Source organism: Panthera pardus, unplaced genomic scaffold, assembly GCF_024362965.1.
Source record: "Panthera pardus isolate Hobbes unplaced genomic scaffold, ASM2436296v1 HiC_scaffold_8, whole genome shotgun sequence".
NCBI lineage: Eukaryota > Metazoa > Chordata > Mammalia > Carnivora > Felidae > Panthera > Panthera pardus.
The window spans coordinates 25,776,558-25,802,142 of NW_026527013.1; the positions used below are offsets into that span (position 1 = coordinate 25,776,558).

The 25,585-nt window shown below is 36.4% G+C and overlaps 1 protein-coding gene across 4 annotated transcripts in view; it reads right to left on the bottom strand.

Annotated features, from left to right (window-relative positions):
* DENND6A (DENN domain containing 6A) overlaps nucleotides 1-25,585 on the bottom strand; it is a 64,768-nt gene that overhangs the window by 23,106 nt on the left and 16,077 nt on the right. For 2 of the 4 annotated variants that reach the window (XM_053898584.1, XM_053898587.1), the window contains 7 exons: nucleotides 15,773-15,885; nucleotides 13,686-13,766; nucleotides 12,234-12,339; nucleotides 10,902-10,981; nucleotides 9,779-9,841; nucleotides 8,732-8,787; nucleotides 335-457 (listed from right to left, as the gene is read on the bottom strand). In XM_053898584.1, coding sequence (XP_053754559.1) covers nucleotides 335-457; nucleotides 8,732-8,787; nucleotides 9,779-9,841; nucleotides 10,902-10,981; nucleotides 12,234-12,339; nucleotides 13,686-13,766; nucleotides 15,773-15,885 — 622 coding nt within the window. The remainder of the gene's footprint in view (nucleotides 1-334; nucleotides 458-8,731; nucleotides 8,788-9,778; nucleotides 9,842-10,901; nucleotides 10,982-12,233; nucleotides 12,340-13,685; nucleotides 13,767-15,772; nucleotides 15,886-25,585) is intronic. The other 2 variants (XM_053898585.1, XM_053898586.1) reach the window with 2 other exon arrangements.

Below are 25,585 nucleotides of genomic sequence, written 5' to 3' on the forward strand. Positions count from 1 at the left end.
ACAGGACTTGGGGCAGAAGATGGGTTGAAATTCTGGCATTACCATTCCCTAGTTACATGTCTTTTACTAGACACTGACCATTCATGCAAAGTTGTCAGGTACCAACTTTGCATAAGTGAATGAATGTTTCTTGTTCAATCAATCAAAGCAAAAAAACCCCCCATGGTTCCAGCCCTCCTAGAGCATGAATTACTTATCTCATCCATGAAACAGGGCTATAATGAGCACCCTTCTTATAAGAGAGGTGTTGTCTGGATCAGTACAATGAGTGTGCAAACATAACACAGATGGAAAAATGCTGCAACTATCACCATCAGGAACCAAATATACTCACTTCACAAGTGCCAATACAGTCTCTGACGACTCTGATGGTGACGGTGCCATGACCACGAGGGGCTCCCCCAACAGGACCAGCTCCCAAAGCATCTGACTATGAAGGAAAACTGGGCAGAAACACCTAAAAGGTGTTTATATGGTAGAAGTATTATTTTCCAACCCTGTTTTTTAAGTTCTTAATCATTCTAAAAACTTCATACTGATATAAATTCTTCCAGCTATTTGTACCTTGTTGTGACATACAAATTCATTTAGAATACGGTGATGCATAAGTCTCTTTAGTCCACATAAAAAAACATATCAATTTGACTCATTCCAAGTTTTAGAAAATGAAATGTGATATATTGACACAGAATGGCTGACAAATAATAAAAGCACATAAAATAATTATTAAATTATACCATATGGTAGATTTATTTCATCAATATTGCTTTCTTACATTTGAATTTCTGTTGTAAAATTTTGAAGAAAACAAGAAAAATCAATTTTCCAAAGGATATTTATTGGATGTAATTAATTTAAGAGCCAAGGCATTCAATGTTAAAAAATGATGGAAACAAATCACAAGGGGGAGTTCGAAGGCCAAACAACAGAATGATTTCCTGGGCAGATCCTTCCCTTACAGAAATGCTGCATATTTTTATAGTAGCCCTGGAACTAGATGGAAGCCTATCAGAACAGAGCTCTGGCACACTACTCAGCTTCAGACATTTGGTAACTTTTACTTATTTAGTAATTTCTTCCATTAGGGTAACAACTTTTCCTACTAGATTGGAGGAAAAAATACTTATCTATTTATAAAAATCATAATCAATCTACCCAATTAAAAACATATATATATACACACAAGAAACAAAGAAAGGCAGAAAGAAAGTCTCTTTTGTCCACATTAAAAACCATATCAATTTGACTGATTCCAATTTTTAGAAAATGAAATGCAACATATTGACACACAGAATGACTGACAAATAATAAAAGCATATAAAGTAATTATTAAATTGTACCATATGGTAGACCTATTTCATTAATATTGCTTTCTTGCATCTGAATTTCTAGTGTAAATATTTTGAAGAAAACAAAAAAAATTAAACAAGAAGGAAAGAAAGAAAAAGAAAAAAGCTTACATGCAAAAATATAAAACAGATTTGTGGAATGGAAATTAGGGAAATTTAGTTTTAACTATTCAAAGGCAAGAATACAAATGTGAAGGAAGTGCAAAAACACCCAAAGCAAAATAATAAACAGTTCAAGGATAAGACAAACGAGCTCTTCTTCCTCTTCCTTTCCTAAACAATTCAATCCTAAAACAGAACATGGTGCATGGTAGGCATCTCTGCCAGGAGAGAAACGAAGACATGATGGCTCAGAGCAAGGTGTGAGGGCTTATGTGAGATAAGGGAGACGTTCACATGGAGAAGGTGACTTGCTGTGGGGCTGCTGGAACCCAAACGTGGTGAGGAAGGTGTACATGTGTGAAGGTGATCTGGTTTGAGATGACAGGCCAAGAAGTGTGAGGGGCCTGGAGGGGCAGCCTGGTATGAAGTGTCAGAGCCAGAGTGTGTTGAAGTTGTCCACGGTAGAATGTAAGAGCAGGGGGAATAGGGTGTGTGCATGGAGAGGTGGTCTGGGATGAGGTATAGGAGCACTGTAGGGTAAGGAGGGCTTTCCTCTGGGGGTTGGCCTAACAGCGGGAGCCAGAGCACAAGCAAGCATATGGATAGGGGGCCTAAATGTGCAATACAGAAGCCTAACTGGGGTAGGAGCATAACCACATGGGGGGAATCTGGCATGGAGCACAGCCTGAGAAGGTTGAGGAAGGGTATCTATGAAGGGCAGGTGGGTGTGGAGTGTCAGAGCCCAAGTTGGGTAAGAAAGTCATCTGCATGGAGGAGAGGGTTTAAGCAGCGATGAGATACTGGTTACTAACAAGGACTGATCAAATAAGTAAATAAATTAAGAATAATAGGAGGTAGTTCCTCACAAAGGGAAAAGAAATACCAATATAGAAAGAAAACTAGAGTGAACCTTGTCTTGTAGGATTGGAATTGGGGGTACTGGTGTGACTTTAGGGTTTTCAATATATACAGATATAGAAATACATACGCAAAAATGTATACGTATTATATATGAGTAGGTACATATGCATCCCTTTACAAATATATATGTATGTATGTGTATATATATATATATATGTATACTCCCTAGCTCTGTCCACTGAGAGGGCCTAAAATCAGTGATATTCCAATAGCAATGAGCTCAACCAGTACCCAGATTTTGGCTTCTGAATCCTATTCTCCACTAAAAAAAGTGAAGGCTTTTCGAAGAAATGGGTGATTCCAGGGCTAAGGAAGAAAAAATACAAGAAAATCTTGGCACCCAAGAAAACATAGGTCCACGCAAAAGCTTATATACAAATGTTCGTAGTAGCATCATATGTAACAGCCAAAAAGTAGAAACCATCCAAATATCCTTCAGTGAATTAATGGATAAATAAAATGTGGTATCCACACAACAGAACATCATAAAGTGAATCAAATAACGATTCAGGCTACTGCATGGATAAACCATGGAAATGATTTGCTAAGTGTAAGCAGACACAAAAAGCCACGTATTTTAGGATTCTATTTATATGGTATGCCCCAAAGAGGCTAATCGATGGAGATAGAAAGTAGATTAGTGGTTCCCAGAGGCTGGTAGGGGAGAGGGAATGGGGAATAACTGCCACTGGGTACAGGGTTACTTTCTGAAGTGATGAAAATGTTCTAGAACTAGATAGCAGTAATGATTGCACAACTTTGTGAAATACAGTAAAAACCAGTGAATTGTATATTTTAAAAGAGCAAATACTATGGTATGTGAATTATATATCTTTTTTTAATTAAAAAAAAAAAGATAAGCTTGGCACATTTTATACTAGAAAGCAAGGAAGTGTTTCAGGGTGCCTGGGTGGCTCAGTCAGTTAAGTGTCCAGCTCTTTGTTTCGGCTCCGGTCACGGTCTCATGGTTCATGAATTTGAGCCTACATCAGGCTCTGTGCTGACAGTGCAGAGCCTGCTTAGGATTCTCTCTCTCTCTCTCTCTCTCTCTCTCTCTCTCTGCCCTCACCCCACCCCCACTTGTGCTCTCTCTCTCTCTCTCAAAAATAAATGAATAGACTTTAAAAAAAAAAAAGAAGGAAATGTTTAAAGAATGACAAGGATATGTAAAAAAACAAAACAAAACAAAACAGAGGCCAACTTGAAGACAAGTGTCACTGGCCAAACTGGGGACAACTGGAACACCAAATGAGAATAATGGATTTTAATAACCTATTGAATAAAACAGAAAAAAACAACAGCCCATAAAATATACACAATGTAATGATTTAAAATATTTCTACAAATTCTTTGACACTCCTTTTAAAACATGGAAGCCTAGCGGCTCAGTTGGTTAAGTGGTTAAGCATCCAACTTCAGCTCAGGTCATGATCTTGCAGTTCATGGGTTAGAGCCCTGTGTCAGGTTCTGAGCTGACACCTCAGGGCCTGGAGCCTACTTTGGATTCTGTGTCTCCCTCTCTTTCTGCCCCTCCCCCAACCCTGCTCTGTCTCCCTCCCCACCCCCCTCAAAAATAAACATTTAAAAAACAACAACAACAACAACAACAAAAAAAAAAAACATGGGAGCCCAATCCTCCCCCTCTTAGCTGTGGGCTACGTTATTGGTTTACATGTAACAAACAGAATAAGGTAAAGCAGCAATGTGCAATTTTGAAGGCTGCATCATAAAAGACATTTTGGCTTCTGCCTTCTCTCAGATCACCTGCCCAATACTGTGAGAACATTCAACTTGCCCTATGGGCCGGTCCACATGGCTAGAAATGAGGCTCCTGCTAAAATCCACAAGAAACGGTGACCTCCACCCAGCAGCCAAGTAAACCTTTTAGGGAAACAGATCCTCATGCCCCATTTGTCCAAATCACTAAAACCCTAGCTGGTATCTTGACTGCAACTTCATAAGAGATTTAGAGCTAGAACCATCCAGCTAAGCCATTCCCAGATTCCTAACCCTCAGAAAGTGTGTGAAGTACTATTTGTTCTCTCAAGCCTCTAAATATTGGGGTAATTTATTACACAGCAATAAATAACTCATATACATAGTTCCAAAGTGCCTCCCCACAAAATACTTATTCACAAAAAGAAAACGAGTAACTACCAATCAAGAAGCTCGGAGAATACCACAAAGTAAACGTCACCAGTAATAACGCAAGCTACCTCCATGTCAAACATGCAGAGCTTGAATCTAATTTTGAGTAAATCCCAGACAGACCTAAACTCAGGGATTTCCTGCAAAATAACTGTCTTGTAACCACAAGAAGCTTAGGTATATGAAAAGAAGACTTGAAGATCTATTCCAGACTGAAAGAGAGACAGAAGAGACAGGACAAGGAAATGCAACAGAAAATTCTGAACTAGTATTGTGACAACTGGTGACATCTGAATTAAATAATATTATCAATGTTAACTTCCCAATTTTGATGGCTGCATTATATCCTTATTTGTAGGAAATAGACTCTAAAGTATTCAGAGATGATGGGAACATCAGGTCTTCAAATGACTATCCACTGGTTCAAGGAAGAAAGTTTTCTATATTATACTTACTACTTTTCTGTAAATTTATGATTGTTTCAACTATCTATATGCATGTATACACATATACATTTATAAATATAAACATATTTATATATATATATATATAATTTTGAAACAATCACAAATTTACAGAAAAGTGGCAAGTGTGTGTATGTGGGTAAGTATACATTTAATAGTGGGATGCCCTTAAGGCATTAAAGCTAGAAATTATGTTTTCTCACAAGCATTGTAATATATTCTCAGTAAGGGCAAAAACAGACAGCAAGTACAGTTATAAGATGAAGCATTCTATGAAATTATAGTACATTAGAAATATCTATTATATAAAGTACTTTTATTAGGGGAGATAAGTATTAAATATTCAAGAAAGAAACCTATCTCCAGCTCGAACTTTAATAAATATTGATGGTATGTGTCTAATTAACTGCAGTGTAAAATTACTAAAATGAGAGTTCTGTAGGAAAATCATAGGATATTTTTTCAGTATTATTTTTGTATCTCCACTCTGGAGTGGCATGCTTTATGCTAAGCTCTACTGCTCCCCACCCCTGCCAAAAGCCATCCTCTGGCAAAAATGAGAAACTTACTCCAAATAGATAAATAAATGAATAAATAGATACATACATAAATAACTAGATAAAGGTTTCAACCTTTTTCAGAAAGATATACCATGTTATTATAATCTTGAAAATTAAACTAACATCTATCAAAGAGCATCAGACACATCAGATTTTATGTAGTAATAGTAATAGACTTTTACACTCTTTGAAACACAAAAACACTCATAACTGTTATCTATCCTGCCAGTGGGGTAGAAAGCCAAGACGGCTCATTCTCAAGATGAGGGCAAAGAGGAAGATGACAACACATCACTGATATGCCTCCTGCTGCGTGAAGAACCAACAGCAGGTATCATTAGGTAAAACGTCCTTGACTCCAGGCAAGAGAATGTCCATTTCTTTCAACAGAAAACCATTCCTTAATTCTAAGCCCAACTTAAAAACTGAATGAGAAGACTATGTACATGATTGAGAGGGCTGAAACAAAAGCCATGGTCCATGGATACGTGGTAGTTTAACAAGCCTTGACTTGGTAGAAGGAGGGGGACAAGCCCTTACACTCAACTGCATCTCTGGCACTCAGCTCCAAACATCTTTCCAGGTCTCTTTCCTTTGCTCTCAAACTAATGGTGGGTATAAAAATATCACCTTCAATATAATGATAAACATTTAAACTCTTATTCACAGGAATAAATGTACAATGTAAGCTCTCCACAAACAAAGTGAAGAGTGCCATCATGGACGAAGCACTAATCTGAACATCAGATGTTAAATGCTCGGTGCAGTGCTGTCTCTGTGTGGGACTATTATTGTTCAAGTTTCCATTTTCTCACCTCCTGAGCAACAAGAATTAAAAGAACAACACACTAACTTGTCCTACTTTAAAAACAATAACATGTCATTCATAATCAGGAGAAAAGATATATGCTAATAAAAAGTGTTAGTGGTAGGAATAATTAATTGCCATGAAAGCAAAGATAACTGATAAACTCAGCAGTTCAAAAGAAAACAAGTCTGGTAATCAAATTCTATATCAACTTGTGCCAGTTCTTCACTTATTCCTAAACGAATGAAGTATCAAAACTACTAACAGTATGGATCCTTCTTAGTGTATTTTTCCTGTAATAATTATTCATGTATTTGGGGGCACTTCTCCTCTTTATTCTAAGAATGCTACAACATTTAATTTTTTAAAAGAAAATCAATTTGAGGGTGCCTGGGTAGCTCAGTTGGTTGAGAGTCCGACTTGTGAGTTTGAGCCCTGGATCTGGGTTTGCGCTGACAGTGCAGAGCCTGCTTTGGATTTTCTGTCTCCCTCTCTCTCTGCCCCTACTCCGCTTGCATGTTTTTTCTCTCTCTCTCTCAAAATAAATAAACATTAAAAATGTTTTAAAAGAAAATCAATTTGTTTTTAAGATTTATCATTTACGGGGGTGCCTGGGTGGCTTAGTCGGTTAAACGCCAGACGTCAGCTCAGGTCATGATCTCACGGTTCGTGAGTTCGAGCCCCGCATTGGGCTCTGTGCTGACAGCTCACAGCCTGGAGCCTGCTTCAGATTCCTTGTCTCCCTCTCTCTCTGCCCCTTCTCACTCTGTCTCTCTCTCAAAAATAAATTTAAAAAAATTTAAAAAAAAGATTTATCATTTACATACAGAAACATTTACACTTAGCAAAGATATAAAACACTTCCATCACTCCAAAAATTCCCTCATCCCCTTTTACTCAATTTCCCTCTCCCACCCTCCAGGCAACCACTGAGCTGATTTCTGTCCCTTTTCTAGAATATCTATAAATGGAGTCACTGAGTAAGTAGCTCTTTAAAATCTGGTTCCTTTTGCCAAACATAACACTTCTGAGAGTCACCTATGTTGCTGGCTGTATCAATAGTGCTGTCTTTTTTTAACTGCTAAGTAGTATTCCACACACATGTAAGAATCACATTTGTTTATCCATTTACCAGCTTATGGACAAATGCAGTTTCTGGTTTTAGGCTGGTATGAATAGAGCTGCTATAAACATTTGCATATAGGTCTTTGTGAGGATGTATGCTTTCATTTTTACAGGATAAATTCCTAGAAGTGGGATTAATAGGCTGTGCTAGGGCCAAGTGTATAAAACAAATCAAGCATATAGAACTAATCATCCTCTGAAGTAGTATTCCACGTAGTTTAAAGGTCACACATACACAAAATTCCACATACACCCCAAACCAAAAATCCCATTCTAAGCCTTTCACTTGACTCCCAATTGCATGTATTACTATTTAATAACTGCTCTGCAACAGCAGTGGTTTCTCAAGCCAAGCAGATCTACCCAGGAGCTGGAACTTGGGCACTAATCCAGAGATTTCTCTTCAGCTGCCCTGGGTAAGGCACAGGCATTGGTACTTTTCCCTGTTCTTTTTTATGTGCTAGATTCTCTTTTTTTATTTTGCATTTTAAAAAGCTTCAAACATACAGAAAGACAAAGGCAGTAGTGTAAGAACCCCCATTTACCTATCATCTAGAGTGAACAATATTTTACCATTTTTACTTCATTAATTTTTTTCTTACGGACGTATTTTAAGTCTCAGGCTCTACCAACTAAGCTAGCTGGACACTTCCTAGTAAATATTTAAAAAAAATTTTTTTTAATGTTTATTTATTGTTTTTGAGAGAGAGAGAGAGAGAGAGAGAGAGAGAGAGAGACAGAGCACGAGCAGGGGAGGGGCAGAAAGAAGAGACGCAGAATCCGAAGCAGGCTCCAGGCTCCAAGCTGTCATCACAGAGCCCGACACAGGGCTTGAACCCACGGACCGTGAGATCGTGACCTGAGCCGAAGTCAGACACTTAACCAACTGAGCCACCCAGGCACCCCTTACTGAAGTATTTTAAAATAAAACACAAATCTCATGACATTTCACTTCAAAATAGTTAAAAATTCATCTTTAAAAATCAAGTCTATTTTCTTACATTACAATACCATTCTCACACCAAACCAAACAAAAAATAATTTGTTTCTACCATGTAATAGCCAATCCACATCCAAATTTCCCTAATCATCAAAGTTCGTAACATGCATTAGGGATGAACCATTGATTTATAACCTGTGAAACATAATGACTATTTTTTTCCAGTTTTTTCCACATTTAAGAACATTCATTTTCTAAAGAAATTAAAAACAATATCACAAAGCAAAGGAGGAAAGGCACTTAATAAAATTTACCTGAAAAGATCCACCTCATGAACAGTAGGTAAAATAACAGATATATGTGTGTCTGCCTGAGATAAAAGAGAAAAAATACAGAAGATATCACTAAAATTTACAGAAATTCATTTTTTAAAAATGCCTATCTATCTTGTGATCAATAAGCCATATTGCCCTATCTTTTAAGATTCTCTTCCTCCAGGAGCAGCCACAAAGAGATTGGGCCTTAGCAATCTCTCCTAACACAGCAGAAGCTCAAGGATGACAGATTCCTTGGATAAAACATTAATCTAAGAGTCAGAGGACAGATTAATTCACAACTGCATTATACCAGTTGATATATGTATATAACAGGAAAAATTAGTTTTCCTACTGCTTTCTATTTTAATTCAATTCAAACAATGGGAGTGTTGATATACCAGTTAAAACATTTCAAATAAAAACTTCAACCGGGGCGCCTGGGTGGCTCAGTCGGTTGAGAGGCTGACTTCAGCTCGGGTCATAATCTCACAATCCGTGAGTTCAAGCCCCACGTCTGGCTCTGTGCTGACAGCTCAGAGCCTGGAGCCTGCTTCAGGTTCTGTGTCTCCCTCTCTCTCTGCCCCTCCCCTGCTCATGCTCTCTCTCTCTCTGTCTCAAAAATAAATAAAAACATTTAAAAAAAATTTTTAAAAAACCAAAAACTTCAACCCTACCCATGAACAGATGTGACTGTGGGGGAAATGAAAAGCAATCATAACTAAAGAATCCTTTGACTGAGTTTCCTAAAAACAAAAGCCTGTTGACCATTCTTCTAAGAAGGTAAGAGGTTTTATGTACTTTCCCCTAGTCCTCACAGTTACATTATAAATTGAGTTCTCCAGTGTCTGCTAGATAACAAACAAGAAAAACAATCTGAGAAACATTAGAAAGTTTATTATCAATTTATTACAAAATTATTTAATGGGATATTTCAGTAATATTCAGAAATATATCATAAACCCAAGAAGCTCTATATTTGCTAGTTTAAGAATTCTGTTAAAGAGACTATATATGCTGGATTATTCTACCACAGTACCACACTACCTGCTGAGTTAACTGTGCTATTTGAGTTGTCCCAGGCTTGTCATGACATGTGGGAATCCGTACCTTGAAGAGACAGAGAAGAAATTAACTTTGGCTATAAAAGAATGTCCTTTATATGGTTTGCGACTCCCACTACAACGAGGGATCAGAAACACTCTTACCACTAAAACAGTACACTCAGCAATGCATAAAAATCCATAAAAACAAAGTATTTATATCAGATTTTAAAACTACAGTCTTATTTATCTTTAGTCACAGCAGAAGGTAAGTGAACCAATGTCTCCATATTCCCATACACATGGAAATCACTAACTCACTGAGAAGCAAATGTGCTGAAAAACAGAAAAAGAGCATCAACTTCATACTGCTTCCTATTTATTGTTCCATTCTTTGCTTCATTAATATACACACACCCAAACACACCCTCTCAAGCTTGCCAAATTATGGGATAAATCTCACAGGAAACCATGAGAACTCACAACCCAGAGCTAAGAGTACCACTTTGATAATCTCCCAGGGAAAAAAAACAGAACACATCCTACAGAAGTAAGTACATCTAAAAACACAGCATTGCCAAAAATAAGTCCAATTTGAAAATGAATTGCAAAAGCACTACAGCACATTCATACAAAGCCTGAGAGCAAAATGCTATTTCATTTTAAAAAAAAGAAAAGAAAACTGAATAAAAGCACCATATCCTGGGATGGACATGTTTGGTCTGACATCACACATGAAGAAATTTATTACTAAGAACGAATGGCTTTCCTAATTTCTTCCCATTTTTACTAATTCATACTTGACTCTACAAGTATTCTGCAATGCCACCCATCTCTGGAGGGCCATGGAGTTGCAGAAGTCTCAAAGGCTGCATTTACAGTCACATGTATTATACAAGAATGACACCCTTGTGTAAAACTCTAAGGATGAAATGGGACAGGTAGCCCCTGGTGTTGTGTAACTAATGGTTCTGTACAGCAGGATGAACTGTGGGATCTCTAACTCCTCACATACAAATGACAGCAATATTGACATTGAACATTATTAGGAAGTTAAAAAGCAAAACTCATCTATGAACTTCCTAGAGTTCTCTAGAAAAGGAGACAAATGAAATAAAAGCTATTACCTTCATTACAACCCCCATAATAGGCAGGTGTAATGTCTTCCCTGGCACTGGGGCAGGCCATCGATCAACATCATTACAAGCTGAAAAAATAATACAATCTTTCCTTAGTATAAGTTCAAATTGCAAAATATGAAAAAAGAAACATTAGACATTAGAACTCCAGGGGCACCTGTGTGGCTCAGTCAGTTGAGCATCTGACTCTTGATTTTGGCTCAAGTCATGATCCTAGGGTCGTGGGATCAAGCCCTGTATCACACTCTGCACTGAGCATGGAGCCTGCTTCAATTTCTCTCTTTCTCTTTCTCTCCCTCTGTCCCTCTCCCCACTTACGTGTTCTTGCTCTAAAATAAAATAAAAACTAAAAAAAGAAAAAATTAAAAAGGTAACAGAAAAGTAAAAGTGGTGAAAATATCTTGTATTTCACCAGAAATACACCTGTGTTCTTTTTTTTTTTTTTTTTAAGTTTATTTGTTTTATTTTGAGAGAGAGAAAGACAGAGGGAGGGACAGAGTGAGAGGGAGAGAGAAACCCCAAGCAGGCTCCGCACTGTCAGCCCAGAGCCCAACATGGGGCTTGAGTTCATGAACCATGCATGAGATCATGACCTGAGCCAAAATCAAGAGTCAGACATTTAACCAACTGAGCCACCCAGGCACCCTGAAATATACCTATGTTCTAAGATACAAACTAGTTCATAAATTTTTTGAAAGGGAGTTTTCCTATTCACTCATCACTACCCAAATTAGCAACAAAAACATAACACTCAATAGAGGCCTCTGCATTGAGTGACATAAAGATTTGTTTAAACACTACTCTGAGAAGCAGAGCTGTCAACTTCATATTTGTTCATCATTAACCTAATAAATAGGCATCATCTATGCTGCAAAAGGAGATAATAAAAGATACGGTCTTTTGTGTTTGTAGGTAAAGATGAAGAATAGCTTTTCATCTCTCTCCTACCATATAGCCCTTACAATTCTTCTTTTTTAAAACAATTTTTAAGAGATATTTTTTTAAGTTTATTTATTTATTTTGAGAGAGAGGGAGAGAGAGTGGGTGAGGGGCAGAGAGAAAGGGACAGAGGATCCCAAACAGGTTCTGTGGTGTCAGCTCAGAGCCCATCACAGGGCTCGAATTCATGAACTGTGAGATCATGACCTGAGGTGAAATCAAGAGTCAGATGCTTAATTGACTGAGCCACCCAGGTGTCCCTAGCCCTTAAAATTCTTAACTAAATTTTTTAGAAAGTCAACTTTATATTTATCAGCCATTTCCAGGAAAATTTTTAAATCTCCTTCATAACGTATCTAAGTCACACAATATTTAACTTACCTGCTTCCAAATAAGGTTCGCTCTTTTCAAAATACTCTGGTGCTATCTGTTTGAGCACGGTATGAAAAAAATGAATGTAAGGTAGTTTGCTGATCAAAACCAAGGACTGGAGAGAAAAAAGAAACATGATTTTTTATTTTCCTGATGATTATAATTTAAATTTGTCATTTCTTATAAAATCAATTACTAACAAGCTAAATTCAGCAAAAAGTGTGGATTTTGAAAAAAAGTTTTTGCAGTAAACGGTTAAAAGAAAAACTACATAAAACTACAGTAGCAGAATGCAAGACCTTTAACCTTATTATTACACCTTAAGAGCATAAGGGCATATTCACAGATTCTCCTGCTCTCCAGGAAAAAGAATTTCCTATAAAGAGACAAATATTATGGATAATTTCCAAGGCCTCGCTACTACTGTCATTAGCAAAGCAGTTCTACCAGGAATTAGTGAGATGAACTCTTCCTAATATAGGAAGAGCAAATTGTGATGCTTTTTCAAACTAAGACCTATGATTGCTGTTATTTTAGTTTTCAATGATCATAACCATATACTTAGAAACTCTGACTTTATAGTTGGGCCAATTCAGATATGGATTATGCCAATTTTTTCATCTATTTCTCTTGAAAACTACTTTTACCTTTCTATCCAATATCAATTAGTGGTCAAGGCACATTCTAGTTACAAAAGGTAAAGGTGTGTCCCTGTTAGCTGTAATTAAATCAGAACCAATTATTATTTTTAATGATGATTGGGATTTTTTAATTAACTAATTAATCAATTTAAGTAATTTCTACACCCAATGTGGGGCTCAAACTAACAAACCCAACATCAAGAGTTGCATGCTCTTCTGACTGAGCCAGCCAGGTGCCCCTAATTTTTTTTTAAAGAAAATAAAATGACTGTACATTTAGAATGGAAATACTAATGATTAAGATGTTGCTAAGATGTATTTAGTGACTCTTAGCTGTTCAAAAAAAGATACTGCAGACTTTTATTAGTTGTAACAATATTAAAAATCATCTGTTCATTCTTTTCTTCATCCCAAAATGTGGAAATTAAGCAGATTCATTTGGCTTTTAACAATTTCATACAATATGTATAACTGTCAGGAATCTAGCACAGAGATAGCAGAAAGGCAAAATTCAATTCCAGTTAAAAATCTAGGGACAGGGGCATCTGGGTAGCTCAGTCGGTTAAGCATCCAACTCTTGATTCTCAGCTCACATCTTAATCTCAGGGTCCTGGGCATGAGACCTACTTTAAAAAAAAAATAATAATAAATAAATCTAGGGACAGGTATCTATAATCTAAAAAAACAAAAAAAAAAATGTAAGTTCTAGTATGTTTAAAGATAAAATATCAAAGACTTTAAAGACTATTCATCCCTACAGTTTCTATTTTTCTAGCCACAATATAAAAACAATTTCCCTATTAGTGCATATGAAATTTACCTTCTGGAAGTAGCCTCTTTTTAGACTTTTATCTCGAACTTGTCGGAAATACACATATCCGTAAAAATAAGCAGGATCCTTCTATGAAAGAAGTGACAAATAAAAAAAAAATACATATTGCCATCCTTTTGTTATTATTAACATCACATTCCTTTACAAACCTGAACTGAGATATGAAATATACACAAAGATCTAGTTATGCTTTTCCACCAACACAATCATGACAGTAACTGGCAGATGTAAACTTGGAGCTTGCCCAAAGGTGAAATCATTTCAACTAAAGTACTAAAATCAGATTTTTCCCATTATAACCTCCTCAGCTTATGTTGTTTATTCATGTCTGTACTAGTTAATGGACGTCAGGAAACAATCAAATTCTACATTTTCTCCAATGCTACATGTATATTTTTAAATTGTGCCTACAAGTATGAGTTAGGGGTCAGTCTTAATAAAATGAAGTATCCTAATGTAAAATTTTGAGAGAGAAAAAAAGGAGTTAAATGCCAATCTGAATGTTACATAATCAGTTCTGTTTTTACCTAATAAAAATGAAACACCGAAATATTTATCAAAATATAATTTGAAAGTAAATACATTCCAAAAAACATAAGAAGTTTTTACATCCTAATGAAATAAACTTTAACCCAGTTCCTAACTGATTATTCTTTGCACAAATATTTATTGACCATCTACTTTGAACAAGGCATTGTGTTACAGAAGTTAAAAGATGCATCAGATATAGTTCCTTAAGAAGACCACAATCTATGAGGGACAAAAACAAACCTCAAGGTAGGTACTATGAAGAAACCACAAAGTGTTACAGGGAGGCCAAGAGGGAAGAGATTACTTCTGTCTATGGGGATCATAAAGATTTCATAGAGGCAGCTGTTTTTGAATGGGGCATTGAAGGATGCATAGGAGTTAAACAAAGACAAAAACATCCCAGGTTTAGAGAGCCAGGAGTTTGAGCAAAAACAAACACACAGAGACTGAAAAATACAAGCTACCTCAGGAAAAAGCACATAGTTCAGTTTGGTTAAAATGTGGCACATGTACAGAAAGGAGATAAAGTTGGAAACTGGAAATGTAAAGGTCTTATCTTGGAAGGCCCAAAAAGTGAGGACAAGGAAATAGCACTATCATTGCCTCTTTATTCATTAAGCAACAGATAGCCATTTTGTATTTATTTTTATATAATATATACATGTACTTTAGCTGACAACTCTGTATACAATATATTACATTGAAAAAAACCCAAAAGATGGGATGTCTAGGCAAAATTATTATCCTCATCAGCCCTCAATTCCCTCATTTACAAAAGAAACTCTCAGAACACTATGAGGACTGATGAGATAACACAAGCTTATTAATACAGTGCCTAGAATATAAGCACCAGTCAATAGTAACTATTATTATCAGTTGAAAGAATATGTTGATAGCGAAAGCAAAAGGTCATGGAAAGGAGTAGATGGCTATAAGACATTTCAAAGGTAATAGCTTTGCTAACTGGGAAAGGGTTACTGTCATTACTGGAACCAGAGAGGTTAACTGTAAATGCTGATTTTAGGCAATGAGGTCATACTGGATGTGCTGATAGGACATCCAGACGGAAATGTTCCTCACACAGTCAGAGATGTAAATATGGAATACCAAACAGAAGCCTATACTCTGAAATCATCTAAATTATTAAAATTGTTTTTAACAAATAACTGGAAAACAAAGCTCAAAAAGAGACAACTACAATTCTACCATAAAGTAGGGAATCTTCAACTCTAAGTGATATTTACTGGTATGGTACCACCCCAACTCCACATCTAAACAAAGAGGTATTAACAAATGAAAGAAAACCACCTCAACATTCTAATTGATTTCTAAAATTCACAGTGGCATTATATGCTTCAAGAACAGTAACTTTGTAAAGTTTCTTTCTTTCACATGCTGAATCCTTATGAATTAGACTCACTTAGGAAATCTAACAGTATAATATAGTAATAACACAAAAGTAAAATATTTCTGAATGCTTTAGAGGTAACTGAGTTCTAAAGTTTCCTCTCACATGGACATTTTTCTATTGCTACTTTTCCAACCTTTAAGTAAACTGGTAAATCTTTGTCATAATGATCCAGGAGACAATGCAGTGACACCCTCCTCCCAGAAGATTGTCGAAATCTAAAACAAAACTGGGTATCTCCAAGACAACCTAATGAAAACAAAAATGAAAGTAATTAAGAATAGCATAGCATAACATTTATTTACCCAGATTCATCAAATGTTAGAGCTAATAAGGTCCTATCAACCGTTTAAACCCATTCTATCACGTTTTAGAAGAGAACAAGGAGATCCTGAGAATTCAAGTGACTTGTCCAAAGCTACCTTTGCTGGTTAGAGGCAAAGCCATTAGCAAAACATGCATCTTAACTCCTATGTATCCTTACTATTTTCCTATTCCATTTTCCCCAAGTAATTAAAAAAAATTTTTAACTGTTTGCATGTAATGTTGACTCACAGACATAATAATGAGAAAAGGAAGCCAAATACAAAAGGACGTATACAGTTCAAATCCATTTATATAGTTTTTGTTATTTTTTTTTAAAGCAGGCAAAACTAAACTATAGTGTTTAGGGATGCATAATTGGGTGATAAAAGTATAAAGAAAAGCAAGACACTTATCACTGTAAGAATCAGAATTGTGATTGTATTTGGAGGGAGGAAGGAAACAGAGTTTAGGAGGGGACATGAGGGAATATGAGGGGGCTTTTAAGGCACTGGCAAGTTCTATTTCTATACCTTGTATGTGTTTTGTATTTCACAATGAGAAGTTTTTTTTAAAAAGACATAATATAGCAAACTCAGGAAGAGCCCAAGTAATAGATTCACTATTTTCCTCATTTTAATTTAAAAGGTTTTTGATTAGGAACGGTTGGGTGGCTCAGTCGGTTAGGCATCCAGCTCAGGTCACAATCTCGCATTTCGTGGGTTCAAGCTCCGCACTGGGACCTGTGCTGACAGCTGGGGGCCTAAGCCTGCATTTTGTGTCTCCCTCTCTCTCTGCCCCTCCCATGCTCATGCTCTTGTCTCTCGCTCTCTCTCAAAAAATAAACATTAGAAATAAAAATAAAAATTAAATAAAAGGTTTTTGATTAATAAAGTTTTTAAACATTAATCATTTCTACCAAACCTCTTAAAACATGTAAAATTTACCTAAACTATCTGGCAAAAATTACAAAAAAAAAAACATAAATAGTCTAAAAAGTCAAAGACATATTAAGTAGCTTATCACTGAAATTCTTCCTGGTTATTATATTTAAGAACTAATAAGATTATATTAAATATGAAATGTGCTCAAGATTTTATTATTTACTATTACACACTGAAGTACTTATATTTTCTTAGCACGTGAAGTTCTCAACAAAGGAGGTAGAAACTTGTTAATGTTTAAGTTTTTTAAAAAAACAACATACCTAAATGCAGTTATAGAAACTAATATTTCTTATTTATTTTTAATTTTTTTTAATGTTTATTTATTTTCAGAGAGAGAGCACACGTGGGGAAAGGGGAGGGTAAAAGGGAGAGGAAGAGAATCCCAAGCAGACTCCACTCTGTCAGCACAGAGCCCAATGTGGAGCTTGATCTCCTAAACCATGAGACCATGACCTAAGCCAAAACCAAGAGTTAGCTGCTTAACTGACTGAACTACCCAGGCGCCCCTAGAAATTAATATTTCTTTGGTGATGAAGTGGGCAGGGGACTGGAGGATGGGTCAAGTCAATTTCTTTACTTGTTACAATAGATAGTTTAAAAATAAGGAAAACACATGAAACTTGAAATAATGGAAAACACTCCTAGCATTGTTTTAGTTCAAGAGATTTATAAATTGATGGTTCAATTTTCCCCTTTATTAGACATTTAAATATTGTGTTTTTTTTTTAAAAGGGAAGAAAGAGCCAACAGACATGAACAGATGCTCAACATCACTCATCATAGCAAAATGCAAATCAAAACTACTATGAGATACAATTTCATTCCTGTCAGAATGGCTAAAATCAAAAATACAAGAAATAAGTGTTGATGAGGATGTGGAGAAAAAGGAACCTTCATGCACTGCTGGGGGGAATGCAAACTGGTGCAGTCACTTTGGAAAGCAATATGGAGATGCCTCAAAAAAATTAGAAGTTGATCTACCCTGTGATCTAGTAATCACACTACTGGGTATTTAGCCAAAGAATACAAAACCTAATTCAAAAGAATATATACACCCCTATGTTTATTGCACCATTATTTACAATAGGCAAATTATGGAAGCTGTCCAAAGGTCCATCGATAGATGAGTGGATAATATATACACAATATATATACACACAATGGATTATTATTCAGCCATAAAAAAGAATGAAATTTTGCCACATGCAACAACAAAAATGGATCTAGAGAGTACAATGCTAAGTGAAAAAAGTCAGAGAAAGACAAATACCACATGACTTCACTCACATGTGGAATTTAAAAAGCAAAACAAAGGAAAAAGAGAAACACAAACCAAGAAATAGACTCAACGATAGAGAACAAACTGATGGTTGCCAGTGGGGGGTGGGTGAAATAGGTGATAGGGATTAAAAGAGTGAACTTGTGATGAGCACTGAGTAACGTATAGAATTGTTTAATCACTATATTGTACACCTGAAACTAATATAACACTGTATGTTAAAACATATTTAAAAAAAAAAAAGAAAATGCCACTAAGAAGTACACATTAATTTCTCTGATACACATAATAGGATAGAGCAGGAAAAGATAATGGATTTTAAGAAACAGATACGTAGCATCTGGAAAATGCAAAGAATGCTGAATTTTGTGAAAGGGAAGTAATGAAGCTCCCATAGCCTTAACTCCCTACCCATCCAGCTCCATTCTCAAATCATGGGCATGCTGTGAGAACTTTCCAGTAATCAGCTGCACCCACAAGCTGTACAGAATTGGTCAGGAAGACAGTTCACCAAGTCAAAAAGCTTTAGCCATGTTATCCTTGTCAACTGAGGTAAATGGTTCCTGTTTTATGTTTCAGAGGTCTGTCCCTTCACACACTGAAGGTTACTAAAGAAATATCAACTCTTGGGGCACCTTGGGTGGCTCAGTCAGTTAAGCATCTGACTCTTGATCTCAGCTCAGGTCTTGATTTCAGGGTCATGAGTTCAAGCCCGTGTGGGGCTCCACGCCAGGCATGAAGCCTGAGAAAGAAAGGAAGAAAGGAAGAAATATCAACTCCTTATCTTGCTAGACCTGTGTTCTCCATTCTGACCTCATCATTATGATGAGAAAGGAGACATTACAGATTGACGATCAGATTTTTTGCATTTACTATGCAGAAAATGATACCTAGAAAGAGCAAGGAAATCCTGACACCCTACAACCTCATCAAAAATAAATCTCTACTGTTAGTACGAGCCATTCAGTTTGTCAGTGTAACAAGAGACTGCAGCTCTACACAAGCAACATAACAATTACATGTGAAAAACGGTTACATGAATGTGATTGTGGGGGAAAAGTTGGGACCTGAGGACAAAGGCACCACAATCAATGGAATCTAGTCCCAGGTCTGTCTATAATTAGTGTTCTAGAAGTCACTTAACCTAAGATTCTCAATTTCCTTGTCAACAAAAATGGTATCATAAGATACTCTCTAAAGTCACTTCTAGTGGCTATGTTCAATTATTCTAAAATAAAACTCCACAACTGACCTACAATTGTACTGAATTCCAAGCATCCTTTACCCAACATATTCACTAAGCTCTACAAAACTCCAAAAAGACCTAAAAGTTATGCTATTTGCACCACACCTTTCTGATTATTAACATTAAAAATGAGAAAACATTTTAATGGAAATCATTTTTTCCTTATATAAACCAAGGTATAGGGATTAACTTACACAAGTTTTAAGATCAAGTGACAGCTCTCCAAGGAAAATAAACCTTAATATGGGTTCTTGATCAAGAACAACATAAACCCTTTCCTTTGATAAAATAGCAAGTATTAAGAAAGCAGCAGATTTGCTCAGTAAAACCCCACAGCTTTAAGGTAAGTTCCAGTTTAACTAATCAAGACCATGGTTACTAGCCTAGAAAACAGAACTAATAAACCAACACTCTTTAAACAAAGAAAACTGCTGTGACCTTTCCCCACCATCCTTTTCCAAATAACTAAGTTCTTACAACAGAAATCAAACACAATTCCAGGTCAAAATTATTTTCATTATATTTTGTCACTATTTTGGAAGTGATTTTTCCCTTTCAATATATGAGTTGAACACTACTATTTAATGAGTGCTTATCCTGTTCCAGGCACTGTTCTAAATGCTTTAGATATATTAACTCATTTGGTCTTCATGCTTCTCAGGTACATCCCATTATCATTCCTGTTTATGAAGAGGAAACCAAGGCATAAAAAGGTCATAAACACCCAATAAAATAAATCTCCTAAATGGCAGAGCAAGAATTTAAATCCAAGAAGTTTGACTCTGGAGCTGGTACTCCTGACCACTGCATCATACTGGCTCTTTCAAGTCAAGACCTAAAAAACACTCCTATTGATATGAAATATCCAGAGTATATAAATCCATACAGGAAGTAGACAGGTGGTTGCCTAGGACTGGTGGGGGGTGAAGTAGGTGGAAAGGAAATGGAGAATGGAGTTTCTTTCTGGGGGACAAAAGTTTTCTAGAATTGATCGTGGTGATAGTTGCATAACTCTATGGATATACTAAAAATCATTGAATTATACACTTTATATGGGTGAATCATATCTCAATAAAACATTTTTAACGCAAATTTATTGCCAATTGGAGCAGAGATCAAAAGCTTCTTCACTCAAAAAAAAAGTCCTTCTTTGGGGCACTTGGGTAGCTCAGTCAGTTGAGCATCCGACTTTGGCTCAGGTCATGATCTCGTGGTCTGTGAGTTCGAGCCCCACTTTGGGCTCTGTGCTGACAGCTCAGTGCCTGGAGCCTGCTTCGGATTCTGTGTCTCCCTCTCTCTCTGTCCCTCCCCCGCTCATGCTCTGTCTCTCTCTCTCTGTCAAAAATTAATAAACATTAAAAAAAAAAAAAGTCCTTTTGGGCGCCTGGCTGGTTCAGTCTGCACAGTATGCAACTCTTGATGCTGGGAGTTGGGAGTTCAAGCCGCATGTTGGGTACAGAGGTTACTTAAATAAAAAAAAAAAAAAAAAGGTTAGAAAACAAAGTCCTTCTGAAAAACACCCTTCAGATCACACTTCTTGAACTCACTGGTCTCTGTGCCACACAGTTCATTCAAGTAAGGAGCCGGTTCTTTCAGTCATGGCTCTTCCTACATAAATGTCACATGGAATACCAAGAAGAGCTTTCCCTCCATATGGTCAACTAATCTTCGACAAAGTAGGAAAGACTGTACAATGGAAAAAAGACGGTCTCTTCAACAAATGGTGTTGGGAAAATTGGATGGTGACATGCAGAAGAATGAAGCTGGACCACTTTCTTACACCACACACAAAAATAAATTCTAAATGGATGAAAGACCTAAATATGAGACAGGAAACCATCAAAATCCTAGAGGAGAACACAGGCCGAAACCTCTTTGACTTTGGCTGGAAGCAGCGTAATAGACACGTTGCAGAAGGCAAGGGAAACAAAAGGAAACATGAACTATTGGACTTCATTAAGATAAAAAGCTTCTGCCCAGCAAAGGAAACAATCAACAAAACTAAAAGGCAGCCTGCAGAAAAGATATTTGCAAATGACATATCTGATAAAGGATTAGTAGCCAAAATCTATAAATAACTTATCAAACTCAACACCCCCCCCCAAAAAAAAACCCAGTTAAGAAATGGGCAGAAGACATGAATAGATAGTTTTCCATAGGAGACATCCAGATGGCTAACAGACACATGAAAAGATGTTCAACATCACTCATTATCAGGGAAATACAAATCAAAACCATGATGAGATACCATCTCCCACCTGTCAGAATGGCTAAAATTAGCAACACAAGAAACAACAGATGTTGGTGAGGAGGCAGAGAAAGGGGAACCCTACTGCACTGTTGGTGGGAATGCAAACTGGTGCAGCCACTCAGGAGAACAGTATAGAAATTCCTCAAGAAACTAAAAATAGAACTACCCTACAATCCAGCAATTGCACTATTAGGTATTTAGCCAAAGGATACAAAAATACAGATTTGCAGAGAGTCCAAATGTCCATCAACTGATGAATGGGGTAAGGAAGATGTGATACACACACACACACACACACACACACACACACACACACACACACACAGGAATATTACTCAGCCATAAAAAAGAATGAAATCTTGCCATTTGCAATGAAATGAATGGAGCTAGAACGTATTATGCTAAGCAAAATAAGTCAACCAGAGAAAGACAAATACTATATGATTTCACTCATATGTGGAATTTAAGAAACAAAAGAGATGAACATATGGGAAGTTGGGGGAAGAAAAGAGAAGGAAACAAACCACAAGAGACTCTTAATGATAGAGAACAAAGTATGGGTAGATGGAGGGAAGTGGGTAGGAAATGGGCTACATGGGTGATGGGCACTAAGGAGGGCACTTGTGATAAGCACTGGGTGTTGTATGTAAGTGATGAATCACTGAATTCTACTCCTGAAACCAATATTGCACCGTATTGTAACTAACTAAAATTTAAATGAAGAAAAAAAAATACCTGGAAAAAAAAAAAAAAGGACTCTCCTCCCATTTTAAATTCTCAAGGGCACAGAGTATTTTCCAAGCCTCTTTCACATCTGCCAATCAAACCAAGACGGCAAAGCTAAACAGAGGAAACCTTCTTGTACCAAAAATATCACTTAAAGATTCGAGATAAAAGCTTAAATACTATTCCCACAGGGAACAGACAACTTTAAAGATTATTTCTATATTAGCACAAACACAGCTATAGAGTAGATCAGAATGCATAAGACTAAGATAAAACACGAGACTTCAAGAGCTAGGCTGGCTCTATGTAGTCACTCTCCCTGTGATTAAGAGTGGATGAGTTGGAGTTGCAGAGAAGCAGGACTTTAGACCAGAGCTTCTCAAAGTATAGTCCACAGACTGATGCCAGTCCACAAACTCTTGTTACTAATCCATGACAAAATAAATATCCAACTTGAGAATAATTATTTAGAAAGTCTTACAGAAATCTGATACTGCCATAACAAATTTGGACTTTTATTTTGCATTTCTTTCATTTTTCTCCCGTTCATTTTTCTAAATATGCATTTAGATTGCATTTCATAAAAGCATGGTCCACAACAGATTGGAATTTTTTAAAAATCCAACTGGCCCTTCAATACAGATAGTGTGTGAAGTACTGCTCTCACCACTGGGAAGGGTAAAATACATGATGATGTCCCTGTTGTTTACAGAGAAGAAATCTGTAGAGACAAATACTGTCTGCATATCTAATCCATCCAGATCAAGAATTAATCTTTCCAACGGCACCTGGGTGGCTCAGTCGGTTAAGTGTCCCAACTCTTGATTTCCGGCTCAGGTCACAATCTCATGATTGTGAGACAGAATCCTGCATCTGCTGGTGCTGCTGTCTCCCTCTCTCTCTGCCCCTCCCCTGCTCTCTCTCTCTCTCTCTCTCTCTCTCTCAAAAATAAACATTAAGAAAAAAAAAGAATTAATCTTTCCCTTGGATTCATCCTTATTTGAAACTTCCTCTACTGGGGCGCCTGGGTGGCTCAGTCGGTTAAGCGTCCGACTTCAGCTCAGGTCACGATCTCACGGTCCGCGAGTTCGAGCCCCGCGTCAGGCTCTGGGCTGATGGCTCAGAGCCTGGAGGCTGCTTCCGATTCTGTGTCTCCCTCTCTCTCTGCCCCTCCCCTGTTCATGCTCTATCTCTCTCTGTCTCAAAAATAAATAAACGTTAAAAAAAAAATTAAAAAAAAAAAAAAGAAACTTCCTCTACTAATACTGAATTTTCACTCTGGACATATTTAAAATATAGTGATTATAGTCCTTGGGTACCCATCATAGCTTAAGCCTCAGAAACACCTACATACAGATGATATTAATGGTAATCAACACAGAGAAAAAAAATCTGACAAATATTTATGAGAGAGAAGGCACACTTTAAATTTAGGCTCCTAAAGATAAAAGTCACTCAAATGGAACAAAAGAAACTGAAACCTAAAAACAAACTAAACAAAAAATCTTCTTCTAAAGTCACAGGATCTAAGGTATGTGTGGCTGTTAACTAACTTGGATTTAAATTTTATTATTATTAAATATAATTTATTGTCAAATTGGTTTCCATACAACACCCAGTGCTCATCCCCACAGGTGCCCTCCTCAATGCCCATCACCCACTTCCCCTCTCCCCCAGCCCTGACCAACCCTCAGTTTGTTCTCAGTATTTAAGAGTCTCTTATGGTTTGCCTCCCTCCCTCCCACTCTGTAACTTTTTTTTCCCCCTTCCCCTCACTCATGGTCTTTTGTTAAGTTTCTCAGGATCCACCTATGAGTGAAAACATACAGTATCTGTCTATCTCTGCCAGCCTTATTTCACTTAGCATAATACCCTGCAGTTCCATCCACATTGCTACAAATGGCCAGATTTCATTCTTTCTCATTGCCAAGTAGTATTCCATTGTATATATAAACTACATCTTCTTTAACTTGGATTTAAATTTTATAAATAAATAAATAAATCCAAGATGCTACCACTGAGCTTTTATATAAATTAATTTATTATTATAAATTAATAATATTATAAATTAATAATAAATTTATAAATTAATAAATATATATTTATATATTTATATTATCTATTTATATATTATATAAAATTATAAAAATATGTATAATATATATTATATACTTATATATTATATAAATTATAAGAATATATATGTATTTTATATATAACATATATATTTATGATGAATATATATAAATTAATAAATTAAAAGTAAAAATAAATTATAAATAATTTATTTATATAAATATAAATTATATTTAATATAATTAAAAAATAAATAAATATTAATATTGTCAAAAAATAAGGTATGTATGGATAGCAGCTGGAGGAAGTGGAGGAATGGCAAATCATTCCTTTGGGAATCCCAAAAGCACTCTTCTTTACCTATACACTCTTGATTCTGAATCTTGTTTCACTGTTTTTATTTTTTTTTCTTTGATATTTATTTATTTATTTAATATATGAAATTTACTGTCAAATTGGTTTCCATACAACACCCAGTGCTCATCCCAAAAGGTGCCCTCCTCAATATTGTTTCACTGTTTTTAAGTGTGCACGATGGAAACAAAACTTAGATTATGATTCTTTCCTAAAGATGGAAACAAAACTTAGATTATGATTCTTTCCTAAAGACTGTTCTAATGTGCCTGGATTTCCTTCCAAAACAATAAAAGCTATTTTGAGAAAAATTCAAATCCATTTCAAAGTTAGCACAGCAATCCCAACTTGCATTTCATAAACATATAAGTGAAACAAATTGTTTGGATAATCACAACTAAGAATAGAACTCTCAAATACATAAAAACTCACAGCCTATTGCTATCTAGATTAATACTCATCTCTTAGGATGACAAGGTGTCTCCTTTTAAGACCTTTTGTCAATTTCACTTCTAAGTATCAACCGTACTTTAACATTTTATTTATTTTTGAGACAGAGAGAGACAAAGCATGAACAGGGGAGGGGCAGAGAGAGAGGGAGACACAGAATCAGAAGCAGGCTCCAGGCTCTGAGCCATCAGCCCAGAGCCCGACGCGGGGCTCGAACTCACGGACCGCGAGATCGTGACCTGAGCTGAAGTCGGACGTTTAACCGACTGAGCCACCCAGGCGCCCCTCAACCGTACTTTAAATAAAACAAACCCTAC